This window comes from Amblyomma maculatum, chromosome 4 (assembly GCF_055883805.1).
Source record: "Amblyomma maculatum isolate TAMU_Amacu chromosome 4, ASM5588380v1, whole genome shotgun sequence".
In the NCBI taxonomy this organism is placed as follows: Eukaryota; Metazoa; Arthropoda; class Arachnida; order Ixodida; family Ixodidae; genus Amblyomma; species Amblyomma maculatum.
This window is the reverse complement of record NC_139347.1, coordinates 139,880,437-139,906,204: the sequence shown is the minus strand read 5'-3', so window position 1 is coordinate 139,906,204 and position 25,768 is coordinate 139,880,437. Positions and strand designations below refer to the sequence as shown.

General features: G+C 46.2%; 1 protein-coding gene across 3 annotated transcripts in view; it reads left to right on the top strand.

Moving 5' to 3' along the window:
• LOC146193178 (uncharacterized) overlaps window positions 1–24,817 on the top strand; it is a 199,060-nt gene extending 174,243 nt beyond the window's left edge. For all 3 annotated transcript variants that reach the window (XM_084602596.1, XM_084602594.1, XM_084602595.1), the window contains 4 exons: window positions 2,058–2,186; window positions 6,268–6,420; window positions 9,568–9,672; window positions 20,088–24,817. In XM_084602596.1, coding sequence (XP_084458722.1) covers window positions 2,058–2,186; window positions 6,268–6,420; window positions 9,568–9,672; window positions 20,088–20,213 — 513 coding nt within the window. In that variant the 3' untranslated portion in view covers window positions 20,214–24,817. The remainder of the gene's footprint in view (window positions 1–2,057; window positions 2,187–6,267; window positions 6,421–9,567; window positions 9,673–20,087) is intronic.
• Window positions 24,818–25,768: the final 951 nt, after the last annotated feature.

The following is a 25,768-nucleotide window of genomic DNA, read 5'->3' as shown; positions in this document are numbered from 1 at the left end:
ACTACCTTGCCCCGAATAAATACAGTAAAAGCTCATTAATTCAAACTTCACGGGACCGGGAAAAAAAGTTAGAATTATTCGATGTTCGAATTATCGAATGGCCTCGAAAAACCTGACAAGAACCATTTGTATTACAATAAATGTACCGTATTTAGTCACATAACGAACTCCTTCGCATAATGAATTTACCCAGCCCCGATTTGTGCCTACGAATCTGAAAAAAAAAAAAAGAAAAAAAAGAAGTCTGTTGTTAGTGCATTCCTCCGTTTCGCGCTGTCACGGTCCACAACACATTTCTTGGTAGTGCGCTAAGATGCTGCGCAGCGATAACGGCGTGTTTATATTTTGTCTTTAGCTCCAGCAGAGGGAAGGGGGGGGGGGAAGCAAACTTGGCAAAGTGCCAGTGCTTGTCCGGTTGTGCAAGCCTCCTTTTCAGTACGTTTGCTTTGTCATGCTATGAGCGACTGGGGCGGGCACTGTCTACTGCCACTCCACTCGTCGGAATGCGCATAGCAGCAAGCGGCTTTTGAAGCGAACGGCGCTAAAAGCCGCCGTCACTATCATGGCTGACTTGCGCCACCCAGACACGGCGGCGTGCAATTCGAATTATGCCTAGCGGAATCGACTCGCATTCGAATTAACAGGCTTTTTTATACACATATCTCTATGGAGCTTGGCCGGACCAAGTGGTCTAGTTTGAATTATCCGAAAATTCAAATTATCGACGTTCAAATTAACGAGCTTTCACTGTATTTCCACTGCATCACTGCCTGCTTAAAAAGAGGGGTGGGGAATCAAACAGTAACTGGAAATGTGGTTGTCAGATTATCTGCCTGAGTGGGGTTATGTGTTCCAATGCTAGAAATTTTCATTTGGAAATGTGTTAAAAATTATTGTACATTTTACATTATGACCGATGGCCTTTGGGCTATCCTGAAAGACATAAAACACCATGGTTATTGATTAAGGAAGAAGTTTAGGAAAAGGCTGTAGCACCACACAGGATATAAACCTCAGCCTTTTGGACCTTAACCTGAGTAGTATTAGTAGTAGTTATAGTAGTGTATTAGTATAAAAATTTTCGAGGAAAATGGTTTAGGGGTTAGGGGTGAAGTTAGTGGGGTCCTAATTGCTAGACTCCTTTGGCTGAAGCCGCTGCCCGAGCTCTTGCAACGAAGGACTTGGTACCACGAGATTGGAGTTGGACAGGACCACCTCCTGATCCGCCCATGTTAGGTTTTCTTTGCGGGGTATGGCTTGGTTTTCTTGGTAAGCTTATGCCATATGGTAAATGTTTGCATTCTTGCTGGAAAACATGCATTCAACTGATGAAGAACCTGGGCTAATTGCATGCAGGCTAGCTGGGCTGTTGTAGGACAGTGTGTTAGCCCAAGTGCATTAGCCACCATGCCACGCCGACCAGTGAAGCATATTGCATTATTAATGTTTTTGTTGCACATTTTTGCTGCTGTTTTATTTACTTACTTTTCCAAGCACTGGAATTGACATTGCCATTAAATGATTGCTTTCTTTTGGTTGGCCGCCTCATCAACATACTGTTCATGTCGAGGTCGGTAACAGGACCTGTGGCTCGCACAAGTGAAGGGGCGGCTTTGGCAAGCGGTAGCCTTAATTTCGGGCACTGTAGCACACTGCTCACCGCGCTCTATCAATCACAAAATCTGTGTTTACACGACTAAGTTTGAATCATAGTGGCAAGAATAAGACCTATTTGACTTTGGAAAGAAATAACTTGGAATAAATGCATCTTTTGCTGCCAAGCAAGTGACAAGGAAGCCACGAAATGCCATACTATCAGATTTTGCTAACATAAAAATTGTGATAATGATATCGTCAGTGTTCCCTTAAGGAACCCCAGGTGCGTAAGTGTCGTCTAGTGCACCTACAGGGATGTTTAGAGCTTTGAAACATAAAAGTCCTATTGCTTTATTAAGTTTATTTACATGGATTACTGTGTATGTGTTGCGTATGTTGCCTATGGCTGTTATCGTCGAGTGCAGCAGTGAGTTCCTACTTTGCTCTTGTGCTTGTTGCAGGATGTGTCTGTGTCCCCATGGAGCAACGTGAAGGCATCATGTGATGCTGCCGGCCTGGTATCCAGCGTCATGCTGCCACCAATGGCACAGAACTTGGAATTGATGAAGAATCACATGAGAGGACGCCTGGTATGACAGCTGTTTCTATGGATCCAACATGATTCTGGTGAACTGCATTTCTGGCCAACCAGCAGGTGCATTGGTGGCAATCTTCTTCTGCCCCCTCATCTGCACTGCAGACCCAGAGCCATAGGTGTTATTGTTAGGGGAATAGACGAAGCCTGCGTTGTGCTTAGTTTTGCCTCTCACAACCAGGCATACCAGTTGCACGAAAAGGCCACCCTGTGCAGAGAGGCTGACCGAGGCAGCTTCCCCATGGTTGTGTCGCTTGCCGAAATGCAGCAGCCATGTGTTCCCTCCATTGTGCTGCTGGGTGGCCCAGCGGGCACTGCGGAAAAAGTAGTGGGCACCTCGTCACTGGCCTTTGCGGTGATGCCAGGTTCAGTCTGTATGTTGCCTGCTTCACAGCTCTGGCAGCTGATTTTTTTTTTTCTTCTTTTTTTTCATATTTTTCATGATTTCATTGTGGCCAGATTCAGCTAAACCTTGCATGTTTTCTTTAATGCTTGTTACATGGCTTCATAATTTATTGCATATGCTCTTTATGCTTTATTGAAGAAAGGGAAAAACTACACTACAAGACAACAATGAAGGGGAAGGAATGAGCACAGCATCATAGCTGCCTGTGGTGTTGTTCTCGTTCCTTCACCTTCATCGTTGTCTAGTAGTGCAGTGGGTTTCCTTTCTTCGAACATGAACCAACTAGCCCGCTAGACTGTTCATTATGCATATTGTAGTTGCGTTGGTAGATGGCTGCTGCTCATAGCTACACGCGTGCCACAATGCCATCCCACAGGAAGCGCTTTTGGATCAAAAGCCGCACAGATCAGCTGTTCCAAAAATGGTATTCACTTGAAGTTAATATTTTGGGATGTCTAATACCAAGCGTTCACATTGCATCAAACACTGAATACAGTCTATCTGGGTTATAGCGAAGCCACTTATAGCAAAATAGCAGTTATAACGAAACAAGTTCAATTTCCAATTTCCATTTTTGCATTTTCAGTGCAATTTGGGTTCAGTTTTAGCGAAGTAAGTAAGCGGACATCAGTGGATATGCGAAGCAATTTTGTACTCAGTGAAAAATAGTGTATCGATTAGGGAATTTTCACACCTTCAGGCAAATTTTTGTGCAAAAATAAGAGCAAAATTTGGCTGACAGCCGCATTCGTGGTGTCATCTGCACTCCTGCGAAGCGAAAGGTTGCATCACTGCATCGCTTGGCTTGCCATTTTCGTGATGCAACATCCCGTCGAATCAGCTGCGAGGTAAGGTTAAGAAAGTACAGTAGAACACCGCTATAGTGAACTCAGATATAGTAAAAACTTTGATATAGTAAAGTGAAATTGAAGTCCTAGTTCGTTTTCCGTAGAAGACTTAAATTTTCCCCCGTTTATAGCAAAGTGCCTCCGGCCGCAGCGAGGGCTTTCCGCGAAATAACATCGCCGCACACGCGCTACTTAAAATCGCGAGGCAGTTGTTTTTTTCTCGGAAAAAAAAAAGAAAAAAAAACAGTGTTGAATGGATTTATCACCGTGCTTAGCAGCACTCAGGAGAAGCCAACTTTACGTAAGCCTTGAAGTCGTGAGGGAAAGCATGCAGCATGTAGGGGGGAAAAAAAGGCTGTCTACAAACACAGAAAGAAGGCGGTGCGGTCCATTCAGAAAGTAAAAGACAGTGCAAGTACAGCGAGAAATAGGGAAGGGAAGAAACGGCCAAATATTTCCTTCACTGTGCAATATGTGATGGCGATGGCAGGAACTGGAGGCACAGCGTATGTGACTTAGCAGTACTTGACTGCTGCATGCATTTCTCATCTTAAAAGACAGCAGAAGCGAAAAATGACCCCGTGGCCATGGCTTTGGTTTTCACTTCGTATCAAACTCGGTTGCATTCGTAGCCACGTTGCCCTTATGCTTAAGAAGTACTTCCACAAGGTGTAAGCAAAATAATCCTATAACTAAAAAAAAAAAGTGGTAGAGATTAATAAGAGAAAAATGCAAAATATTTTCGTTTTTTTTTTTTTTATTAAGAAACAAAACGCATTCAGTAAGTAGGCATTTAATTACCAGACAGCATCTTCCAGTCTATGTCATCACCAACAACTGATATAGCAAAACTTTTTGCTGGTCCCAGTGACTTTTCTATAGAGGGATTCTTACGTAAGAAAATAAAAGGCAATTTTCAATGATGGCATGAAGCAGCAGCTCACTTGGGAAATCGTGGTTCTTGAATTTCTCTCCTCTCAATTCTGGGCCCGGGAGAGAAGCAGAAGCAAAAGTGTTTCCTCCGCTTTCATAGATATTTGTACGCACTTCGATATTAGGATGCTATTATGCTTTCCTGCCTTGTTTCGCTCCTTACCTTTGATATCTCGTGATTCCTAATTTTGCCTGGACAATTTTTAGGCAACGGACCTGCTCAGTTATCCCCTTTCTCGAAACTGACCTTTCAATTCTCAGCAGTGTCAGGTCTCACGAGCCCTACATTTCAGCGGGCAAAAGAAAAGTGTTGTCGTTGAAGATAAAGGGCCGTTCTGGACGAAGTGCGCCGAAACATGAAGAAGAGTGGTATTCGAGGGAGTATGAAATCGCACATTCCACACTCTCAACGATAATCAAGAACGGCAGCAAGATTGACGCCTTTCTTGACGACGACTTTGGCAGCAAGGACCAAAAGAGGATCTGGTGCTCCACGTGTGCCGACATAGAAGCTGCACTTTATAGGTGGTTCTTGAATGCCCAATCAAAGAACATCCCGCTCAGTGGACTCATCATGCTGACGAAGGCTAAGTACTTGGGCTTCGCTCTCAGTCATGATGTCTTCCAGCCGGGAAATGGATGGCTCCAAAGATTCAAGGAGAAGCACAACATTACGTGTGAAAACATTGTTGGGGAGACCGCATCCGTTGACAAGGGATCGCTCCAGCAGTGGATGGCCAAGCTGCGCGATCGGATTCTTGCATATTCCAACAAGGACATCAACGCAGACTAAATTGGTTTGTTCTCCATACTGTTACCATCAAAGACTCTCACGGCCAAGACAGACAAATGTGTGGGAGGAAAAGCCAGCAAAAACTGGATCACAGTGCTGATCTGCTCTAATAAGGGTGGTCCAGATAAGCGAAACTTGTGGGTCATTGGCAAAGCTAAGAAACCGCTTGGCTTTGCCAAGGTGCTCTCTATGCCAGTGACTTACGTGAGCAACAAAATAGTATGGATACGAGAGACATTTTTGAAAAGTGGCTTGCTAAGAGATGGTCCAGAGGAAGTGCAAAGTGCTGACGTTGCTTGACAACTGCACTGCGCATCACACCAATGCACACTTGAGCTCTGTCGAGATAGTGTTCCAGCCCCCAACAACTGCAGTGAAAGCTCGTTAATTCAACCCCCATTAGTTCATAAAATTGGATAATTAGACATGCACGTGAGGTCTCTACAATTATACATAGGACAGTCTATGGGGCGAAACTCTCGTTAATTCAAACAAACTTTGCTGTGTGTCTGTTAATTTGACCTCTCTCTGCAGCTCGCCAAATTGGTGCGCCGAGAGCAAAAAGAACGAAAAAAAAAAAAACTGCCACGAGCGGCGCTACTGTATGGCTGATAGGCCATCGTATGGTCATCGTCATCAGCAGTGCGAGAGAGGGCAAGGGAAGTGAAGTTAGTGGCGGCCAAAGCGGCCAGCTATATAGCTATGCTATATAGCATAAACGAGGTCGGGTTTGCATGTAAACAGCAGTAACCATGCACGTTAGCAAATGGGCGGTCAAGCTAACTTGCCCGTGCGACATCGCGATGCTTTTTTAGTCAAAACCATGTACTTAGATGCATAAATAAACTCTGAATATTAGCTTGGGGTAATTGTGCTTGCAATAGCATTGAATTTTAAGGTATCATCGTGAAAGCAAATTAATTTCTACATAGGGCTGCAGCATCTGTATCGGCACTGCCGTCATTTCAAAATGACATTTGATTTTACTGTGTGACAATGAGCAACGAAAGTGTTATTCTTTCTATGTAAGTGCACTTCGTGAAAATGTCACTAAACTTGCCCATGTAAGTGGGGTATAACTTACTTCCACACGCAGCCGCTCTACCGTGCACTGCTGGTGCCGCTGGAGGAAGAAGCTGAGGCCAAGTCAAGTCACAATGCCGAAAAAAAATCTGCACCCACGGGTCCAACTCAAGGCCACTCACATGCCCAGGAGCACTTTGGCATCTCCTTTCTCGACACATGCCTGGTGAGTTGCTTTTGCACAGTCTGGGGGAGATGAGAAGAGGTCAGTACCTTGTCCACACCACTCGAGAAATTTGATACTGTTGCATCTCAGCAGTTGTGGAAATCTCATACCATCTTCAAGCCTTCACTTTGAAGGTGTGCTGCTGTACAGGAAACTCACCGAGCTCTATAAATATTGCAATAAGCTGTTCTAGTGGCGTCGTTTTTTTGCATAAGCAAAAAACAGAAAGTATTTGATTGTTGACAGCACTTTTAAGTGAAATTGCTTAGCCGGAGTTCCGGGTTACGATATTTCTTTTTTTGTGTGTTTGATTGTGCTTGCATCTGAACCTGCTGTAATTTTTACGCAACATGCCCTTTTCCTCAATTAAAAAACACCTACTAGGGGAGTGCAGGCATTCCAGCCTAATCGATCTGTGAAGTTCTCCACTCACACCAAACTGTTTCTATATGGAATGCCTTGTAGCAAGTCATCACTGACAGTCCCATCAATGAACACACCTGTATCATTGGGGAGAAGAATGGCCTTTGTGGTGAGCTGTGCAAACATAGTTCCTTTCGCAGAAGTTCCTAGCTGTCAAAAACTATGACAGGTTGAGAGTAGTTCCATTTCCTCAGAATCCACGACATGAAAATGCAAGTTCTTGCTTCACTAGCATATCTGGTGCCATGACACCATCCTCACGTCCATACACCCTGTGTAGACCATTGCTCTTGCGTTTGCCCACATCCCTTTCTGGATGAGAAGCTCACTGAAAGTAAGAATACCACCATTTGTTTGGAAAGTGTCCTTTGTTTTTAGTTTTTTTTAAAGCAGCAAATGTGAGTGCATCAAAACCACAGCTCACACAAATCAGTGATAAGCACTTTCTTATCGCTGACACACACAAGAGGGGTTAAATGTTGTTATCCCTGAAGGAAGAGTGTGTTGATGGGCTGCAAATGCGAGCAAGCAAGCATACTTGCCGTCAATGCTCCATGTGCCATCTGCTCCTCTGTTCTTGCATTTCGCAGCTTGTACGCATTCTTGTTCGGTAGTTGCTTGTCCATCAGAAATATTGAAGCCACTAAGCTTCCCACTGAAGGCGTCATCAGACACTAAGGAAGGAAGATTCTCTTGCTCTTGTTTCAGTTGGATCTTTTCTTAGACACTCGACTCTTTATTGTGTAGTGGGCTCTTCTGAAAATAACTGTGTTGCTGGCTCCTGGCAGTCATGTGAATGTACCAGGGAGCCATCTTTCCTCTAAGCATTCATTTATTGCAAGTTGCTGGAAAATGTTGACGGTGCAGACTTGTGCTTCCACTGTGTTTGAGAATCAGTGCACTTTGCATTGTCACTGAACTGCGGCGTCAGTAAATGCCTATTCAGGCTGGACATCAAGGCAGGCTTTAAAGGGGCGCTGAAAAGGGGCCTGCCGACGGTAAGAACAGCTGATGATAGTCATAGATATTGAAACACCTATCATCTCCTGCAAAGATTTTTGATCTACCACGCGTAGCACCAGAGATATGGGCAATTGAAGACTTCCTCTGCATTTTCCCTCTCAGCTCGCACGCTAGAAAAACAAACCATTCCCAGCCAACCTGTCTCAGTTTACATTTGTTTTTGCTGCTTGCAGCTAGACAGGCTAGACAGCAGAGGAGTGGAAAGAGAGACACATCACAGTCTCCTGCCAGGCTAGGTGAGCACCTAGCCTCGTGGGCGAATGTCTGGCGCCGCAAGCTGCCACTCAGCACAACAGTGGGAATGCTTAAAAGTGTCTAGCAAATTATCAGCTTGCTTTTGATTACTTGTACATGGCATGCATGCTCAGAATTTCCTCTACATAATGCACACAATTGGTGGCCATTTTCTGAACCCCTCTTCTGGGGACCCTTTAAAGTTAGGCCCACGAGGAGAGAAACGCGCTTTCAAGGACTCAGTATCTCATACACTATGGAAGGAAGCTCAGAGCAGCGCTATGCTTCTCTTTCCAGCAGCACAACTGTATTGTTCAAGTCTTCATCAATAAAAGCTAACTTTTTGTAACAACACACCTTGTAGGAGCAGTTAAGTACTTGCAGCTACCTGTTTTACTGGTCATCAGGGTCAATTTATGATATGCCCGTGCAGAGGTATAGTCTGTCTGCCATTTCACAGTTACAGCCTCACTAAATGGCTGCAGCATTTGTAGCGTCTCTGACAGCACACTACTGCTCTCTGCAGCAGTTGAAGATGCAGGGCAGTCAGGCATCACATGTCATTTTTTGGCAGCTGCAGGCACTTCATGGCTGGCTGGTTATCTTCTTCTTCAGTTCTTCATCACCATGTGCCTATGACAATGGGGTAGTTTCAAATTGACTGCATCGTTTGCCAGGGCATTAATCTCATAAACAGCATCTCATGTCTTTATTGATGCACTTTGGCTCGGAATGTTTTTCACAGACAATGCACTGCTTGCAAGGCGCTGTCTTTTTGTAGAATCACTTGACGCCATAGTTCAAGCCCTGCTATAGTGCTGGAGTACAAAATCGGGGGCTCGGACTCGATCCCAGCCGCAGAGGCCGCACTTTGGGGGGCTGAAACACAGGGCACTTGTGTACTGTGCAATGTTAGTGTAAGTTTATGAACCCTACGTGGTTTAAATTATCCAGAGACCCTGCGCTATGGCACCCCTTATATATAGCCTAGCTCACTTTGGGACATCAAATTGCATAAACCACAGAAAGTTAAAAACATAAACCAGTCTTACCGTCAAGCAATCCTGTTCCCTCAGACCAAGAGCTATATTTTCTCATAGTGTAGCCGGTGCCCGGAGTTTCGGTGCCAGGACATAAAACATTTTTCCCAATTCTCTTATCTTTAGGACAAGAAGTCTGCTACACGCATAAAACAAACATTTCTTGGAAATAAAAAACACCTATCAAACAGCAAACACTACTGAACCTTTCTAGCCAAGAAGAGAAGTTAGAGAAGTAAATTTTTCAAAAGGTACAGAAAAACTAGCATATCCATATGTTGCGTACCTTTTTTCTGTTTATCTCCTGTGTGTAGACTCTTTACACATTTACAGCTTCCCTTGCAAGGTGCGTTTGGTTTGGTTGGCTCTGTGCCTCTGGTACTGAGTCTGTGTTAGGTGACCATCGTGGTGCTTCTCCTTCTCGCAGGAAAAAAGCGGCTCAGCTCTGGATCAGTCTGGGGAGCGTGTGTCATCACAGAACAATTCCTTCTCCAGTGGCAGCAACCTGTACCATCTCAACTCTGTCAACACGGTCAGTGCCACCAAACCTCTCTGCATGGGGAACCTGCCTTAGCACAGGCGTGGCAGGACTATCCTCAAAAGAGCATTGATTTCTTCTGAAACCACAGTGTGCTACAAAAAGTGCACTGCGCCTGCACTGGTTGCCAATCACAGTGTGCCGATCGCAGTGCACTGACCACAGTGTGTTGATCACATCGTGACATTGTGCTGCTAAAATTGTCTGAAAATTCTAGCATTTTGCTTGCAGTTTTCACTGTTCACGCTGTTTGTCATGCTTTGCATGTGTGCTTGAGCGTTTTAGGGCTTCTACTGTATCAAGAAATTGAGCATAGGCAAAAATTAGATATATGCGATAAGGGATAAGGCGGGCAACGTCATCACGAATGGACAAGGTAGTCAAAGTAGCCGAGGAGGTCTATACAGATCTCTACAGTAGCCAAAGTAGTCAGGACTGTAATGAGAGTGGCGGTAGGGAAGAACAGTCAGACGTTCCACCAGTGACGAAGGACGAGGTCAAGAAAGCATTAGGAACTATGAAAAGGGGGAAATCAGCTGGAGAGGATCAGATAACTACAGATTTGTTGGGGAGGGGGATATTGTGCTAGAAAAACTGGCCACCCTCTATTCGCAGTGCTTAGTGTCATCGACGGTACTGGAACCATGGAAGAATGCAAACATATCCTCATTCATAAGAAAGGGGACTCTAAGGACCTCAAAAATTACAGACCAATCAGCTTACTCTTTGTTACGTATAAGGTATTTACTAAGATAATCGCTAATAGAATCAGGACAACCTTAGACTGCAACCAAGCAAAGGATCAAGCAGGTTTTCGGAAACAGTACTCTACTATCGATCATATCCATACCATCAATCAGGTGATAGAAAAATGCTCGGAATATAACCAGCCCTTATACATAGCATTCATTGGTTACAAAAAAGCATTTCTCAGTTGAAACCTCGGCGGTGATGCAGGCATTGCGAAATCAGGGGGTAGATGAGCCGTATGTGAAAGTACTGGAAGATATATATATAGTGGCTGCACAGCGACTATAGTTCTGCATAAAGAAAGTAACAAAATTCCTATAAAGAAAGGTGTTGGGAAAGGGAGGCAATCTCCCCAGTACTATTTACAGCTTGCTTAGAGGAAGTATTCAGAGACTTGGAATGGGAGCAGCTAGGGATAAGGGTAGATGGAGAATACCTCAGTAATCTGAGATTTGCTGATGACATTGCCTTGCTAAGCAACTCGGGGGATGAACTGCAAATAATGATTGATGACCTAGACAGGAAAAGTAGAAAGGTAGGCTTGAAAATCAATATGCAGAAGACTGAGGTAATCTTCAACAGCCTCGGGAAGGAACTGCACTTTACATTCGCCTACTACTTCCAGTACTTCGCTAGCTAATGTGTCTACTTAGGACAGGTAGTAACCGCAGATCCGGACCATGAAAAGGAAATAACAAGAATAATATTATTGGGATGGAGCGCATTTGGCAAGCACTCGCAGATTATGACTAGCAGCTTACCGGTATCGCTCAAGAGGAAAGTATACAACAGTTGCATCTTACCTGTACTCACGTATGGGACTGAAATGTGGAGGCCAACTAAGAGGGTTCTACTTAAGTTGAGGACAACCCAGAGGGCTATGGAACGAAAAATGGTAGGGGTAACATTAAGAGATAGGAAGCATGCAGAGTGGGTCAGAGAAATAACTCCAGTTACCGACATTCTAGCGGAAATTAAGAAGAAGAAATGGGCATGAGCAGGATATGTAGTGCGTGTAGTGCGAAGAGAGGATAACCGATGGTCGCTTAGGGTAACAAACTGGATTCCAAGGGAAGGAAAGTGTAGCAGGGGGCGACAGAAAGTTAGGTGGGCGGATGAGGTTAAGAAGCTTGCAGGGGTCAAGATGATGCAGCTAGCACAGAACCGGGTTAAGAGAAATATGGGAGAGACCTTCGCCCTGCAGTAGGTATAGTCAGGCTGATGATGATGATGAATTTATCAAGGGTGGCTTTGTTGCAGGAAAAGGAGAAGAAATAAAAACAGAAGTGCATGTTCTAATTTAGTTCTCAAGTTTCCAGTTTAATCGACTCAGTGTACTTTTCTGTGCGGGATCTTTGTGCTGAAACGTTACAATCATAAAATTTATAACTACTGTATAAACACATGTAAGGGCCGCACTTTTTTTTCCCGATTCAAGGGCCAATTTTCTGAACACCCCTCTATTTTGGGCGCCCCCCTGTCTTCATAAAAAAGTACTGAAAAAAATGTTTGCATGCAATTCTAAGCACCCCCTTTTCTCCGAAGAAAAGCATGTAGACAAAAGCTGCCAGTGCGCTTGCTTACTCAGCCGTCGAGCCATAACCCCTGAATTCCAAGGTGGTGCGGTGTCTGTGATACCATCTCCAACTTCTTGTGTTGCTGCATACCGACGCTACACAACAGATGGTGGCACACAATGCAAAAAGCCGGCCTAAAGTAATCCTGATAGCAACATCAGCGTGTTGGGATGTCGGCCTGAAATGCACAGCCATTCGGTGATTTTGGCATGTTTTGCAGACATTGCAGGTCCGCATCATTTTTTTTGTTGTTTTTTTTTTTTGTGTGTGTGTGTGTGTGTGTATGTGTGTCAGCTGCATGACAGCCATTACAAAGGTCGGAATGAGTTCGAAGAGGGCTGCCAGAGCTTGAAATCCAACTGAACTGTGATAGTGTTTGTCGATGTTGTTTGCCAGATACTAAAATGTTATTTCTCACACCCGTTTCGTCAAGCTGTTGACACAAAATCGGAAGGGGGGGGGGGGGGGGGGGGGGCATTTCAGATTTTTCGAATCTAAACACCTTCCTCACTTCTGGCATCATGATTGTGAAAAAAAAAGGGGGGGTGCTGATGATACCAGACAAACCTCTCTGCCAAAGATGCAGTGGGGAACTGACAGTAAAACACATCTTCCCTTTACAGTAACTAAATAAAGATATTGTTACGGGGATGTGCTTAATGTAACAACACTGCGATGGGCTGAACTTGACGCTGAGACTTCAGTAGCCGTGCAGTGTTCACTCTGTCAGCGTCGTCCTCTTTTTCAACGCTTTGTCGTGCCCGTGTTCCTCGGTCGTCGTCTTCGTCAGTGAGCACATCACTTTGGTCCCCGCGTTTCCAGGTAACACTACCCCCCTCGGCAAAAGGCAACGTCCCGGTGCGTATTAGGCGTGCGATGTGGAGGGGGAGTAATATGGCTTTAGGCGGGCGACATGTACGATTTCGGAAGTGGGTGTAGCAGTCGGCGCCTTTGGGTGGAGCGGTGAAATCTCATAGGTCACGTCGGTCACTGGGCGTAGTACACAGTAAGGACCTGTGTAGTGGGGCAGAAGTTTTTGACACAACCCCACACGACGGCACGGAAGCCAGAGCAACACCAGAGATCCGGGAGGATAGTGCACATCGCGGTGGTGAGCGTCGTAACGGCGTTTTTGAGCTTCTTGAGAGATGGTGAGATTGTGACGAGCAATCTGGCGAGCAGCGTCGGCTCGGGCGATGGTATCGCGGGCATAGGTTGTGACGGGGCCAGTGGCGGGAAGCAAAGTGTCGAAAGGCAGTAACGGGTCTCTTCCAAAGAGAAGATAGAATGGAGAGTACCCAGCAGTGTCATGACGCGAAGAGTTATATGCAAAGGTGACAAATGGCAGACTAATATCCCAGTCGCGATGACTGTCGGATACGTACATTGCGAGCATGTCGGTGATTGTGCGGTTAAGACGCTCCGTAAGGCCGTTCGTCTGAGGGTGATACGCAGTGGTGAACTTGTGCCGAACGGAGCAAGAACGAAGTATTTCTTCAACAACTCGGGAAAGGAAACAGCGGCCACGGTCGGTAAGTAGTTGACGGGGAGCACCATGGTGTAGTATGACGTCGTACAAAAGGAAGTCAGCAACGTCTGTGGCGCAGCTGGTTGGAATGGCGCGAGTGATCACGTACCGCGTGGCATAATCGGTGGCCACAGCGATCCATTTGTTTCTTGACAAGGACTCGGGGAAGGGCCCTAGGAGGTCAAGGCCAACACGAGAAAATGGCTCAGTCGGGATAGCAATCGGCTGCAGGTGTCCAGGTAATAGCACAGGGGGTTTCTTCCGGCGTTGACAGAGGTCGCAAGCGGCTACATAACGTTGGACAGAGCGGTAGAGTCCAGGCCAGAAGAAACGCCGGCGCACGCGGTCGTATGTGCGTGAGAGGCCAAGATGACCAGCTGTAGGGGCGTCGTGCATTTGTTCGAGAACGGCAGAGCGTAGGTGTTGGGGAACGACCAGCAAGTGCTCAGCGCCATCAGGTCGCATGTTGCGGCGGTATAGCGTATTTCCATGAAGGAAGAATAGGGCGAGGGAAGAGTCACGGCTGTGTGTGCGGAGGCGGTCGATAGGAGAACTGAGGGTTGGGTCCAACCGCTGTTCGTCGGCTATGTGGGAAAAGTCCGATATAGAGAAGACACAGGGGTCCGACTCATGGTCAGTAGAGGAAGGGGGATCGACGGGATAACGGGACAGACAGTCTGCGTCCTGGTGAAGCCGACCGGATTTGTATATAACGGAAAAGGTATACTCCTGCAAGCGCAGTGCCCAGCGGCCGAGGCGGCCAGCAGGATCTTTGAGGGAAGAGAGCCAACATAAGGCGTGGTGATCGGTAATTACAGTGAAGGGTCGGCCAAACAAGTAGGGTCTGAATTTTCCAACGGCCCAAACGAGAGCCAGGCACTCCCGTTCCGTAATAGAATAGTTCTGCTCTGCTGATGACAAGAGACGACTGGCGTAGGCAATAACGCAATGTTGGCCGCGTTGTCGCTGTGCAAGAATGGCACCAATCCCGTGGCCACTGGCGTCGGTGCGAAGTTCTGTTGGGGCAGATGGGTTGAAATGGGCCAACACAGGAGGATTGGTGAGAATAGCGATGAGGGTGGAGAATGCGTTAGCCTGCTCTGGTCCCCATGAGAATGGAACGCCTTTCTTCAGCAGATCGGTGAGAGGACGAGCAACAGCGGCAAAGTTTGGGACGAACCTGCGAAAATAAGAACACAGTCCTATAAAGCTGCGGACATCACGGGGTGAACGGGGACATGGAAACGCACTGACAGCGCGAACTTTGTCGGGATCAGGTTGCACGCCGGTGGCATTCACCAAATGGCCAAGCACTTTAAGTTCGCGGCGACCAAAACTGCACTTCTTTGAGTTCAGTTGAAGTCCGGCACGGCGGAAAAGTGCCAAGATGGAAGAAAGGCGACGAAGATGGCTTTCGAACGAGGGCGAGAAGACAATCACGTCATCCAAGTAACAGAGACAAGTCGTCCATTTGAAGCCGCGGAGTAAGGAGTCCATCATTCGTTCAAAAGTGGCAGGGGCGTTGCAAAGTCCAAAAGGCATAACCTTAAATTGGTAAAGTCCATCGGGTGTGACAAAAGCTGTCTTCTCGCGGTCTTCTTCGTCAACAGAGGTCTGCCAGTAGCCGCTACGAAGGTCGATGGAGGAAAAGTAGCGGGCTCCATGTAAACAGTCCAAGGCATCGTCTATTCGCGGCAGCGGGTAAACATCTTTCCTTGTAATCTTGTTCAGATGTCGATAGTCGACACAAAAGCGTCAACTGTTGTCTTTCTTTCTAACGAACACGACAGGAGAGGCCCAGGGGCTGTTCGAAGGTTCGATGATATTGTTGCCCAACATCTTGTCGACCTCCTGCTGGATGACTTGGCGCTCAGAAAGGGACACACGATAAGGCCTCCGATGTACAGGCTTTGCATCACCGGTGTCAATGCGGTGAGTCACAACTGATGTTTGGCCCAGAGAACCGGCAGCAAAGTAAAAAATGTCGGAGAAGGATAACAAAAGGTTGTGCAGGTCCTGAGCGTGTTCGGGGCTGAGGTCAGAGGCAATCATTGCGGAAATAGGGTCGGTAATTGTGGTGGAAAGTACGGGTGTTGGAAGGACGCTTGAATGTGGGCCAGGAGTGAGTGCACAAATGGTGCAGTCTGTGAGAGGGGACAAGGTAGCAAGGGATATTCCTTCGGGAAGAACTTGGGGTGACAGACTGAAGTTCAGGATAGGAAGGTAGGTGCTGTTCTGTGTAACGCGTACGATTAGATGAGGAAGAACGACGTTGCGGTCAAGAAAGACCTCGGTGATAGGGCAAGCAATATAGTCACCGTCAGGCATAGGCGGGAAAGGTGACAGAGGTAGGTAAACAGCAGAGTCAGGGGGCAGGCGAGCGAACTCAGTGGAGCGAAGGCGGGGTGCAGATGGAGGATGTTCTGAGCAGACAGGTAGGTCCAAACGAAGAAGGCCGCTGGAGCAGTCGATAAGGGCAGAGTGAGCCGTTAAAAAGTCAAGGCCGAGGATCACATTGTGAGGGCACTGGTTGAGGATGGTGAACAAAACAGGGATGTGATGACCGGCAAGGGTGACTCAGGCAGTGCACTGCCGAGTGACAGCAGCAGTACTGCCATCGGCAACACGAACGGTGGGCGAAGCGGCGGGGGTCTGTACTTTCTTGAGGCAGCGGCAAAACGATGAGCTCATTATTGAGACTTGGGCACCAGTGTCAATGAGGGCAGAGACGGGAACACCATCCACGAACAGGGAGAGGAGATTACAGGGCGGAGAAATGGGCAGTAGAGGATTTCCAGGTCGGGGTACCAATGCAGCGTCACCTCTGGGAGCTGCATTGGCTAGTTTCCCGTGAAGCGGCCGGCAGCGGACGGCGAGGAACTGCGGCTAGGAAGAGGTGAACGGGAACGGCGGGCTGGCGGGGAAGGAGACCGACTGGACACTGGAGGAGGCGGAGTAGTATCGGTGCGGGGCGGCTCATAACGAGGCGTGAAACGGGGGTGACCGTAATTGGAGTAGCGGTCAACGTAAGGAAAACGTCGAGGTGGTGATGTCCAGCGGCTGCGGCAGTGGCGAGCGATGTGGCCAATACGCGAGCACGTGAAACAGATCGGCCTGTCGTCCGGGGTGCGCCACTCATCAGGATTGCGGTATTGGTAGCGTGGCGCGTAGGTATTGCGGGGTGCAGCGGCGGCGACCATGGGAGGGACGGGGCTCGAACTGTGGTGTTGCACGGTGTGGCTACAGGGGACGCCCAAGTTGGCAACCTCTTGACGAACGACGGCTTGAATGAGGGATATCGTCGCTAGGTTGCTGTCCGAGGAGGGCGGGTTGGATGCAGCAGGAGCGAGCGCTTCCAGTTCACGACGCACGATGCGTGTCACATTTTCAGTGTTGGAAGGTTGCCGTAGGGTCGGCATACATTATTTTACAATGATCACATCCCATGCTGCATTTAGGTGCACAAGCACTTGCTTATTCTTCACAAATTGTTAAAGTTTGTAAAAGAAGCCAGCATTTTAAACAAACTATACACCATCCTACCCATTTCTTCTAACCTTGTGTTTGACGCATTATATCCTTGGTCGCTTTTGCACTATAACATTCAATATAATTGGCTAACTATAAAATTCGCCCTGCTTTGGTGGCTTAGTGGTTAGGCTGCTCGACTGCTGAACCAAAGGGCGCAGAATCGAATCCCGTCCAGGTGGCCGCTTTTCAATTGAGGCGAAAAACAAGGCACGTATGTACTGTGCGATGTCAGTGTATATATTAAGGAACGCCAGGCAGTCGTAATCTACGTAGCCCTCCACTCTGACATCTCTCTTAGCCTCAGTTGCTATGAGACATTCAACCCTATGACCCAAACCAAACTTGAAAAATGTAACTTGAATAAGGTATAAAAGACTCTAGAATTGGCAGTTTCACTACCTGAAAGTCTAGGTTAACATTTGTTGGCATGGATTATGGAAGCTCATTCTTTAATGGTTGCAGAATTCAGTGTACATCGTCGTTGCCCTATGTGCGAAGATATTTAGTTACAAATCCGATATGTTGACATTGATGGCAATGCTGAATCAGAATAGTTTCTTTGTTTCTGAATGTTTTGTCTCTTACACTAATGCACTGTGGAGAAGCTATCGCAGGCTGACTGTCGCTGCCCGGGCTACCTGTACATAAGCGCATAGTTGTAGTTCCCAAATGGTCCCGACCCCCAGCCCCCATGCTCTTAAAGCTCTGCAGAGAAGCCACTGCGTTTCTCCTGTTCAGGTCGTGTCTTCGCAGAATAAGGCCTGTCGTATGTTGACTCGTTGTCTTTCTTTGATGCTTTGCCAGCTCATATGTTTATACATGGGAACATATTGTTACGCCCTTAGCGTCGCGACCGAGACGTTCTAGCCGGTTCAGTACGCCAGGTACACACGGCCAGCGGGGAGCAACACAGGTGCCACAAGACAAAAGTCGAACGGGTGCACACACTTCTTCTTCTTCTTCCCTCCTCCGTGCTCTGCTTGAGAACAAGTCTGTAACAATATTAACCAGGAGAAAAATAATGAAATTCTATTGGAGCTTTTCACTGCCCATGATCTTGTGAATCTGAACCGGGAACATACAAGTCAAGTTCTACGAGGCACTTGAGTAATATTTTTCTGCTGGCTGTTGTGCGAGTCAGACAAAAACTTGCTCACCTTTGCTGCTTAGCTTCAAATGCAGTTTTGAAGTGGAAACTTCACTGCACCATGTATCAGTCAAGGTCAACCTGTCAGCTGCTTGACCTTCAAAAAGGTGGTATGACCTTGACCTGATTAAGTGTAGGTGTCCACCCCAAAGTATACTGGGCCTTTCTTTCCGCAAAACCTAACTTAAAGAAAAAATCTGAAAAAGTGACCTTCACCTAATGAAGTGAATTCCACCATTCCGTGGTGTGGATTGAAGAGGCAGTGTTACACGAAACTTATTCAAACCATCAAACCATGCATAACCAAAGTTTATGGGGGTTAATTCTTGCAAGAATGCGCCACGTGGGGGCTAGACGCTACAGTCGCCTTCTAGCCCCGATGACGTGCCAGCCCTAGCAGACAGAGCTGAGACCCCCAACCCGTGGTGCGAGAAGTGGCTACTGCGGCGGGTTTGGGCCAGAGGGGACAAACATGAGTTGCACACTCGAACAAGCTTTAATTTGTCTGAGCAGCTGTACACGGCAAATCAATAGCACACAAATACAACCGCCGTAGTAAGCGAACGTCCCGCTCGCGTACGGGGGTGAAATAAACCACCTAATGGGGAAGCATGCGCAAGGAGGTGAGAGGAAGAGTCTGCTCACCTGGTGTGGCTTCGCGCTCACAGCCTGTTGCGGTAGGTGCATTGACTGGGCGATTCTCAGTGACGGTGGTGGTCTCCTCGACGGAAATCATGAACCGCGCGCGTACACGCTCAACTGCCGAAAAGCCCCGAGTGAGTTGCGACAGATGCGCTACTCAACTCGAAATGGGAGAGGGCTTCCGAGTAGGCTGGGAGGAAAGAAGGAAACCCACGCGGTGTTGCTGCGGGAGCCTGGGAGGTTGTGATGGGTGGCCAGTGGGCCCTCTCCTTGCAGTCCTCCCTAACAGCGCGCATAATCACGCGTGTTAATTATGCGCGGTCGTTATAATGGAGGCAGAGGATTGTGAATCTCTACAACTTCCACGATTTTTTCTGACTTCAATCCCATCGATTATGAAGCAGTGGTCTAGGGAACACACAGACAGGAAGAAAGGACATGCGCTAAACTTACTGCTGAATTTTATTCAGGAGTGTGTCAGAATAAATATAAAACAATTCAACAAGACAAACAAGGTCGGATAAGGTGCGGACCCTCCGGCATCCTTAATCACGGGTTACCTTTGTGCATCAAGTCCCTTCTTCCTGTGTGTGTGTTTCCTGGTACGCTGCTTCATAATCGATGGCAAATCGGCTAGCCCAATCATCCGCTTTACTGATTCAGTCCTGCGAAGGGTTGATCCTTGGCATTGCACAAGCTGAAGCTGCGGCAGTGGCTGTATTAGCTTGCTTGCCTTCACATAGTCTGCGTACATTGTGGTGGAAAGCATGGAGAACACCGCAGTGGCATATAGTGGCTATTAAGGTTTTTACTGATTTTTGAAAATGTACAGGCTACTGTGCAAATGTCAATAAAGCCACAAAAGGCCTAACGTTGCTATTTACACCAGGGACAAAAATCGGACTGAATTGTGCTCAGCACCCTTTCAAGGGGAGCTGTGCTCAAGTGGTTGTGAAAACAGTATGCTATCCTGAAGTGATGCAGAATAAATCTTGTGACCACATTTTTTGTCAGAATGAAGAAATATGAACGTGGGCCCTAGAAATGAGAAAAACAAACATTCTTTCTAGAAGGAAGGTTCGTCTTTCTTATTTATATTGCCAGTGTTCATCTGTCTAATTTGTTACGTCCTTCGTGCCGAATGAGATGAATGTGATGATGAAACACCAGCTAGCCCGCAGTGAACTCTTTTTAAATTTGTGAGCCTTACTTGATGCTGTCTAATTTGCCTCAGGTCTGCTGGAGCCCCAACTACACTAGTGCCACGTGGCTGCTGTCGGCCGGGCAGGCTGGCGTGGCTCGGCTCACATGGTTCGGACATTATGGTCGGCGTTTGGCAAAGAACCTCACCATCTCTTGACACAGCAACCAATGACTGCCTTAGCAGCTTTCGCAACAGTGGTGTGCAGACAAGGGCATGCTACTGCACTGCGGACACAAGGAGCAGGAGTGAAGCAGTGCTAAGACTATCACTCACTTCACCGTAGCCGAGGTCTAGCAGTCAGCAACAACTCAAGAACTGGGCGTGGTCTTCATTTAAGAGCCATAAGCCCTGCAGTTTGGCCCTGGATGTGAAACTGCTGATGGACGGAGATTGACAACCACCCACAGTCAACTGCTGTGTGCTGAGAAAATTAACTGTGACAGGGCTTTGGGTACTCTTTTGTTTCTTCTTCTTTTTTTTTTGCAACTGATGGCGCCTGCACATTAGGTCTGATGACGCACAAGAGGCCCCCATCACCCAAGCCCCCACCACTGTGAAGCTGAAAAAGGCCAACTCTTGTTGCCAACATTGCATGTTGCATAAAACCATCTGGTCCATGCTGTCACCATCAAACATGGCTTCCAGAGAGCATGACGGTGGTCTTCATTGTATCTATAGTGATGCTATCTTTCTCCAAAATGTCTAATATAAATTTACATATTTATCTTGATGAGATAATGTACAATGACAACTGTAGTGCGTGTTATACTTGGCTGTGCATGCCAGTAATGGCACACTGTCACTTTGTAAAAACAAGCCCAGGTGTGATTTCATGGCACTCAAATGAATTGGTGCAGGGTGTGCTTTCAGTAGCTTGCGAATTCTACACGCATGTCGTCAGAGTTATCGCCAATCTCCAGTCTTACTGCTGTTGGTTACGTGCACTATTACGCAGCTCAAAATGGATTGCACTTGTAAAGAAAATGCACTCACAAAATAAAACATAGCTGCACTCGTCAAGGCTGATAAGGAAGAAAATGGTTGCTGTTACGAAATCACTTATCCTGTCTTGTTGAGGTTTTTCCGGCTTCGCGTTACACAGCAACTGGGCCCCGAAAGAAGAACCATGATTCTGCAGGAGGACAACATTTAGTCAACATCATGCCCATATCTGGAACGAGAAGTATCCCACATGCTAAACGAAAGTGTGGTAACGCACATTAATTTTGTTGTCATTGAACCATAGACCATGCTACTTGAACAAGTACTTTAGTGTTGATGCATAACTGTTCAATGAACTGGAAATGATTTTCCATTCACATGTACACTGACAATGCACTATTGTTACAGCTTTTGTCAAAAGTTTAGAACCCATATGGTTTGATTTTAAGCCGTATATTATGACTTCTTTAACAATCATGGAAATCCTAGCTATTGGACAGGGTAGGACGAAAAATCTTCTTGCCTTCAGCAAATTTGGAAACCTGTGAATGCATTGGGAGCCACATAGTATGGCTCAGAAGCAGACCCCTGGGCTCTAAACTTTTGACAAAGGCTGTACTTTATGTGCTACATGGACAGATTTTTGGCATGAAATCTCTCATTAAAAATAAAAAGAACCTGATAAGGTTTTGCAGATTGCACAAAGATAGTGTACTGATGCACTGCAGTATGCAGTATTTATAGCTTGCAACTATTTTATTTTTCATTTCTACCCTTAGGCCACACCAGAATAAGCAAACAGTCACAAGTATCAGCATCTTGAAACATTACAAGGCTTTTTAAACCTTGAAGGCTTGCTTTCAGTTATGGCCGAGTACTGTGTCACTGTGTTGTATTAGAACTGGACTTGAAGCAAGAAGAGCAGTTGCTGATTTGGTCCAAGCTGGGTCTGTTCCTTGAAGACAGTTTCTGTCAAGCTCATACATTGCAAATTGGAGGAATATCTTAATTTTGAGCGTCTGATTGACTGCAGTCTTCTTCCATTTTCTGCATCATGCGTCTTCTGCGAATATCAATACCACTCGAAAATGCTCTTGTAGATTTTTTTGGTTTGTGAGCACTGTACAAAAGTGGCATTATTACCACCCGGTAAGTTTCCAAATGTATATATTCCTTCCATATTGATGCAGTTACCGTTTGTATGAGGTGAGGTGCACAGGCTTGCGTGTATACACTGTATATTGCTGCCTATGAGTCGGGCAGCCAACTAACAGCCCTCACTGGCCTAAAGGAAGGACATTGCAGATGATCAGTATGATTTGTGCAGCAGTGTATGCATTATTGTAGTATCTCTCGTTTGTTTCTTATTTACACATCTTCAGTTGCTAGGTGACGTGAGCCGTTTATCTTTAAAATTTTTTTCACCATGGGTCTACAGCAATGGCAGGCTTGAGTAGATGAGTAGTGGGTACAGCCTTCTGTAAGTCGTACGCAGGTTGATGGGGGCCTCTGGAGAGTGGCGGTTGGCATGCGGATGGATGCATCTTCCAGGCCTGCAGGCAGATGAAACTGCCAATGTTCGTATAATTTCGAGTCCTGGTGTGATGGATTCTATGATGACGCACATCTACTCTCACACTATCTACTCCTCGCCCTAAAAAGTGGGCATCAACAAATTTACTTTTTATTCACAAAGGTTCATGCATATTGATTGGAACACTCTCTAACGCAGAGCACATATTTGTGGCCTAGCCAGAACTACTTTATACGCTGTGAATAGGCAAATTCAATGTTTTGCCGCACCTCTTAACGTGGATGATCAGTCTAGTGACAGCATCGACTTATATGTATCAGTACACGGCATACAGTAATGCATTAAATGTCTAAGTCATTAGAAATGAGCATTTTCGAAATTCTTACACCTAATCCAAACACTTTTTGTTCTCCGTTAGCTAGGTTCCCAGATTGGCAGACTGAACTAAAATTTTTGTTTCCATTTAGCTTGTCGATGTGTCTAGCAGCAGCTTTCCCACTTCTTTGTTCAACAGCTCCTTCATTTTTCAGTGTTAATGCACAGAGGCTTCTATGCTTTTTCTCCTCCTTTCTAGTTGAGTGAACTCTTCCGCAGTGGGCACGAGGCTTCAAATTGCGCACCTTAAAGTGACAGTGAAGGGAAGTACTGAGTCTAGCTGCTTTAAAGGATTAGTTTGGCGAGATGATAAGCATGTCAGTATTATAGAGGACAGAGCTTTGATAAGGCAGAAAATTAGGTAAAAGACCTAGCAGTGCCTCTTGCTAACTGCAAAAGCTCGTGTCGCTCGTTTATTTACAGGCCATAATTAGCTCTTTGGCTTCTCATGCAGCGCTGTGGTGACTGGCAGGTGCCATTGTAATATGACCAACAGCATGGTGGGGGCTGCGTGCTTTGCGTGCAACTGACTCTGCCTGCACGAAGCCAGCATGCAAGTGAAGCTCAAAAGCATGAGCCAAACACAATCTTTCAGGGACATTTGTATCTTTGCTGAACAAGCGATGCCTTGCCTTGAACAAATGGTGTGGCATGAAGGTTGGCATACAAAATGGCAGCACTATCTGCTAATATTCATTGTAATAGGATGCATAGGATGCATGTGATTTCCACGTTGGCAGCTTTCATTTTCTCTGTGAATTGAAAATATCCAATATTACAAAATTATGTCACATTCCTCGCATTGTGGGAGGGTGGTTTTAGAGAAAAATTCTGGGACCTTAAGTTGCAATTTTCTTGGCGACTGAATAGTCTTTCTGTACTGAAAAAAAAAAAAAAAATACATGCGACTATGCATGACTATGCATGCCAGTCTACTGGTGTAACGTTACCTCTTGCTTCCCTTCAATGTTCCCTTAACACACTAACGGCTTATGTAACCAAGAAGCTAAGGTGGCAGTGTGTTTGCAAGACTGCGCACTCTAGGCTGTAGCCTGCACAGCCATAGTACACAGTGCTATATAGACTCAAATTTATAGTAGTGAAAAGCTTTTCTCTTGTCTGAACACTGAAGGAGATACATGAAATGCTATGTGGACACTGAAATTAGTGTTACTGAAATTGTGGTGGCTAAGATAAGTCCACCTATGTTCCCATTACTGAAGTATTCTCTCAACAACAGCCCTGCTGAAGGAAACTGTCCCAGCTCCTAAATGCTATAAGCAATGGCCTACTAGAAAGGACATCCCTAGCCTGCATGAACTACAAAGTGGCTCGGGTGGCAAAAGAATGCATTTTTTTGTTTATTCTGTGGTGCTATTTAATGTGCTACTTCAATCGATGTTCTTCCTATCCGCTAAACTGGTTCCCTTTTGGTTACATCTTGGTTACCTGCACCTGTCCAGAGCTTCATATGGAAAAGTGATATGCACGTCATGTGCCTTTTCATCACAAAGTTCATCACAAATGCCATAGCTTCATGATCCAGTCCATGCTGGACAAGCAAAAGGTGCACGTTAACATACCGAGTCTGGAACACTGTACTGTGCAGCAGGGAACGGTCTCCTGGTTACGATAATGCTCTACCCAAAATAGTGGTGCATCGCACAGTGACCTAAACACAGCTTCTAACAAAAAGGGAGGGGAAACCGGTTAATTTCTTAATGAAGCCACTGTGCTCTTTGGTCGACATGGTTCCTGTTCTGAAATGGTACCTTTCTGAAACTTGCAGCCTTGAAACATTGTACAGTAACACTTTTTGCCAAGAGTTCAAGACTGTGTGTGTCATTTGGTACAGTGTGAAGCTGTGTGGATGGAATAAAGGAAACTTGCGAACTGAAGCTTTGATTCATTGAAAAGCTCTCTGGTTTCAAATGTGAACTGACTCTCAGTTCAAAGATGGTGTTGCTGATTTTTGCCAACTGTGATAGCGTTTACAGTGTGCCACTGAGATGGTAGATGGGCAACTTGCAGTAGAATTCGCTACAGACAAGCACTTAGACACTTGAAGCTATCAAAATATAATTATTACAGAATCATAGGTTCCATTGATTAGGTGTCATCCATGGCTGCTCATTGTACATATGGTACCTTGGTATGCAAGTGATCTTGGGCGCCAAGATCACCTCGGAAGGAGACTGCAGCCATGAAATTAGGAGACGCCTGCTTCTGGGAAAGAGAGCAATGGTTAGCCTTGACCGCCTAGTAAAGAGCAGAGACATTAGTCTGCCAACCAAGATCCGTATAACCCGTGCTATGGTCTTTCCAGTTGTGATGTATGGATGCGAGAGTTGGACTGTGAAAAAGGCTGACCGCCGAAGAATTGACGCGTTTGAATTGTGGTGCTGGCGAAGACTCTTAAGAGTTCCTTGGACTGCCAGAAGATCAAATCAGTCGATATTGTCGACCATAAACCCTGACTGCTCATTGGAGGGTCAAATTCTAAAGTTAAAGCTCAGCTACTTTGGTCATCTGATGAGAAGAGAGGAGTCGCTGGAGAAAGATTTGATGTTGGGAAAGGTTGAAGGTCGCCGGAGAAGGGGTAGGCAGCGAACGCGATGGTTAGATGGCATTCTCGAGGCATTGCAGATGAAGCTATGTGATGTTAAGAAGATAGTGAGAGACCGGAAAGCGTGGCGTGACATGGTCCATAGGGTCACGAAGAGTCGGACACGACTGAACGCCTGAACTGAACTGATGCAAGTGGGAAGGTATCTGTCACATATACTTCAGTCGTTTACCAAGAGTGGAAGACTATATAATGCAGGTTTAAGCAAGAAAAAAATTGTGCTAGGTAAAGAGC